Here is a 2,917-nt window from a genome sequence, read left to right on the forward strand (position 1 = left end):
TTTCAAATTGTCAATCACAGCTGACTTAACTGAATAGCCAAAGTGACACTTAGTACAGCATAGAAAGGTGTAAGTTATGAGGAAGGACTGAGGGGGGGTGCTTGTAGGAGGAGGGCAGCCCTCTATAGCCTTGGCAAAGTTGCAGTTCCATAAAAATTCAGTCAAAACAAGCTAGACTGTGTGGAGTAGAAGAGATTCATTGTTTTGGCAAATACAATAAAAAACACTGGGCTAATCTGAGAAAGCTTCTTTGAAGCAGCCAACTCACATCTCAGCATAACCATACCCCACCAAATGAACCCCAGGATTCTCAAGAAATAAGACATGGTAACTCTGCTCAGCTCATTCTTTAACAACAGTCGTGATGTAAGAAATGTAGATCTGAAGCAACTTCCAAAGAACTTCTGGGAGTAGTCTCCTATTCCTTATGGCCCAGAGGTGGGGTTACTTGAGTTAACACCTTCCTCAGGGCTAACTTAACTTCCTTATTTCTCAAAGAATAAATCAAAGGGTTCAGGGAAGGGGTGACAACATTGTTAAACACCTGAACCACAGAATCTAACCAGGGACTGGAAGCAGGTCTGAGATACACGAGAATCACAGGCCCATAGAACAACAGAATGGAAGTCAGGTGGGCACTGCAGGTGGAGAAGGCTCTGTTCCTGCCTTCAGAGGAACGGATTTTCAATATGGAGGTAACTATGCGAATGTAAGAAGTGAGGACAAGGAAAAAACACACAAGTGCAACAACACCTACGTTGGTAAAACTCACAGTTTGAGCTATGGAGGTGTCTGCACACGCCAGGGACAGTACCACTGGAATGTCACAAAAGAAACTGTCCACCTCATTGGGACCACAGTATGGTAACTTAAAAATAAGAAATGTGAGGATGCTCCCATGCACACAGCCCCCCAGCCAAGTGCCCACTGTCAGACAGGTACACATGCTGTGGTTCATGATGACTGTGTATCGCATAGGGTGACAAATAGCCACAAAGCGGTCATAGGCCATCATCGTGTACAGGAAGCACTCAGTACAACCCAAAGTGTGATAGAAGAAAACCTGGGAGGCACAGCCCTGGAAAGAGATGCTGTGGCTGTGTCCCATGAGGTAGGCCATCATCTTGGGGCAATTTACAGAAGGAAAAAATATGTCAAATACTGCCAAGTTTCCCAGAAAGAAATACATGGGAGTGTGGAGGTTGGAAGAAACCAGAATGGTGAGGAAGATGAGTAGGTTGCCCAGTAGGGCAAAAAGGTAGAAGACCAGGAACAAGCCAAACATCATGTTCTCCAGCCCCTCAGTTTTAGAAATCCCCAGCAAGATGAACTCTTTCACAAAGGTGTAATTCCTCATGGTCATGGGACAGGCAATCCTACAAAAGCAAAGCAAGAATCATGTCAGAACACAGGTAACTGAAAATAGCTTCCTAGAAACAGGATTTCAGTCTAACACAGTGGCTGCTCACAAATTATGGCACTCAGGGTAAGAAAATGGAAATTCTGTTAAGTAATGGGTCATATTTTGTTTCAATTTCCTTTCATGCTAAATGGGGGCAAAAGAATGTATTTGGAAAACTATGCAGCAGTTACTTTCAATAATCACCACTGACCACTGGTCTTTACAGTCCTCCAGTCCGGCTTGTCACCGAACAAATAGACATATATCAGAGCACCCAACTCTTTCATGAATGCTATATGACAAATGAGAGCTTCACTTTAATACACACCAACTCATACTTGGATCGTATATAGGCCAATTACCTAAATGAGTACATATAAATATTTGAACATAAGATAATTATAAGCACCTTTCATTCTGGTTTTTCTTCAAACAATACACTTTCCAATCTCCTCACTTATATGTGACATGAGTGCATTCAATTCATATTTATCACTGACACATGCATAGAAGTGGTCATTGTGTTGTGATAGAAATAATTCATGCACCCTCATGTTCTCTCTCCTCAGTTGGTCTTTCTTTCTTTGCTATGGATCTCACAAACTTGCAACATCATCAGCACATTTTAGCTTTATTAATTAGCCTAGTAGATAAGTAGAGCTAAGTGAAATAAGCAAACCCTCCTCTAAATAGCTCACTCTGCAACTATAAAAAAACCAATTGCAAACCATTTCCTAATTCATTTGGTACCCCTGTGGCCCTGAGCAGCTAAACTTACTCTTTGAGTCTCATCTAATGACAAATAATAATCATTTTCTGCATCATGGGGATTTGTGAGGATGAAGTGACTTCATAAAGAAATAATACTGTGATCACAGTTGGGCACTTGGCATTAAATATGTAATAAATTCAATTTGGTAATTTACCCTTTACCATATAATACTGATGTAAGAGAGATAATGTAACAACCTCAGCCTTTCAGGAGTGATGACAATATAAATTAAAAGTGATTTAAAAGTAATTATAGGGGCTGGAGAGATTGCTTAGTGGTTAAGCACTTGCCTGTGAAGCCTAAGGACCCCGGTTTGAGGCTCGGTTCCCCAGGTCCCACATTAGCCAGATGCACAAGGGGGCGCACGCATCTGGAGTTCGTTTGCAGAGGCTGGAAGCCCTGGCGCGCCCATTCTATCTCTCTCCCTCTATTTGTCTTTCTCCCTGTGTCTGTCGCTCTCAAATAAATAAATAAATAATGAACAAAAAATATTTTAAAAGTAATTATAGGATTTTTTTGTTAATTTTTATTTATTTATTTGATAATGACAGAAAAACTGAGAGAGAAAGAGGAAGATAGATAGAGAGAGTATGGGTGCTCCAAGGGCCTCTAGCCATTCCAAATGAACTCCAGAAGCATGTGTCACCTCGTGCATCTGGCTTACATGGGTCCTAGAGAATTGAGCCTCAAGCCAGGGTCCTTAGGCTCCATAGGCAAGCACTTAAGCACTAAGCCATCTCTCC

The 2,917-nt window shown here is 41.5% G+C and overlaps 1 protein-coding gene across 1 annotated transcript; it reads right to left on the minus strand.

Moving 5' to 3' along the window:
- Positions 1-418: 418 nt before the first annotated feature.
- LOC101612725 (putative olfactory receptor 10D4) lies at positions 419-1,387 on the minus strand. Its single transcript, XM_004670590.3, has one exon. It carries the CDS (start codon positions 1,361-1,363, stop codon positions 419-421), a length of 945 nt encoding a protein of 314 aa, XP_004670647.2. The 5' UTR covers positions 1,364-1,387.
- Between the last annotated feature and the right edge of the window lie 1,530 nt (positions 1,388-2,917).

Source organism: Jaculus jaculus, chromosome 3 (genome assembly GCF_020740685.1).
Source record: "Jaculus jaculus isolate mJacJac1 chromosome 3, mJacJac1.mat.Y.cur, whole genome shotgun sequence".
Taxonomy (NCBI): Eukaryota; Metazoa; Chordata; class Mammalia; order Rodentia; family Dipodidae; genus Jaculus; species Jaculus jaculus.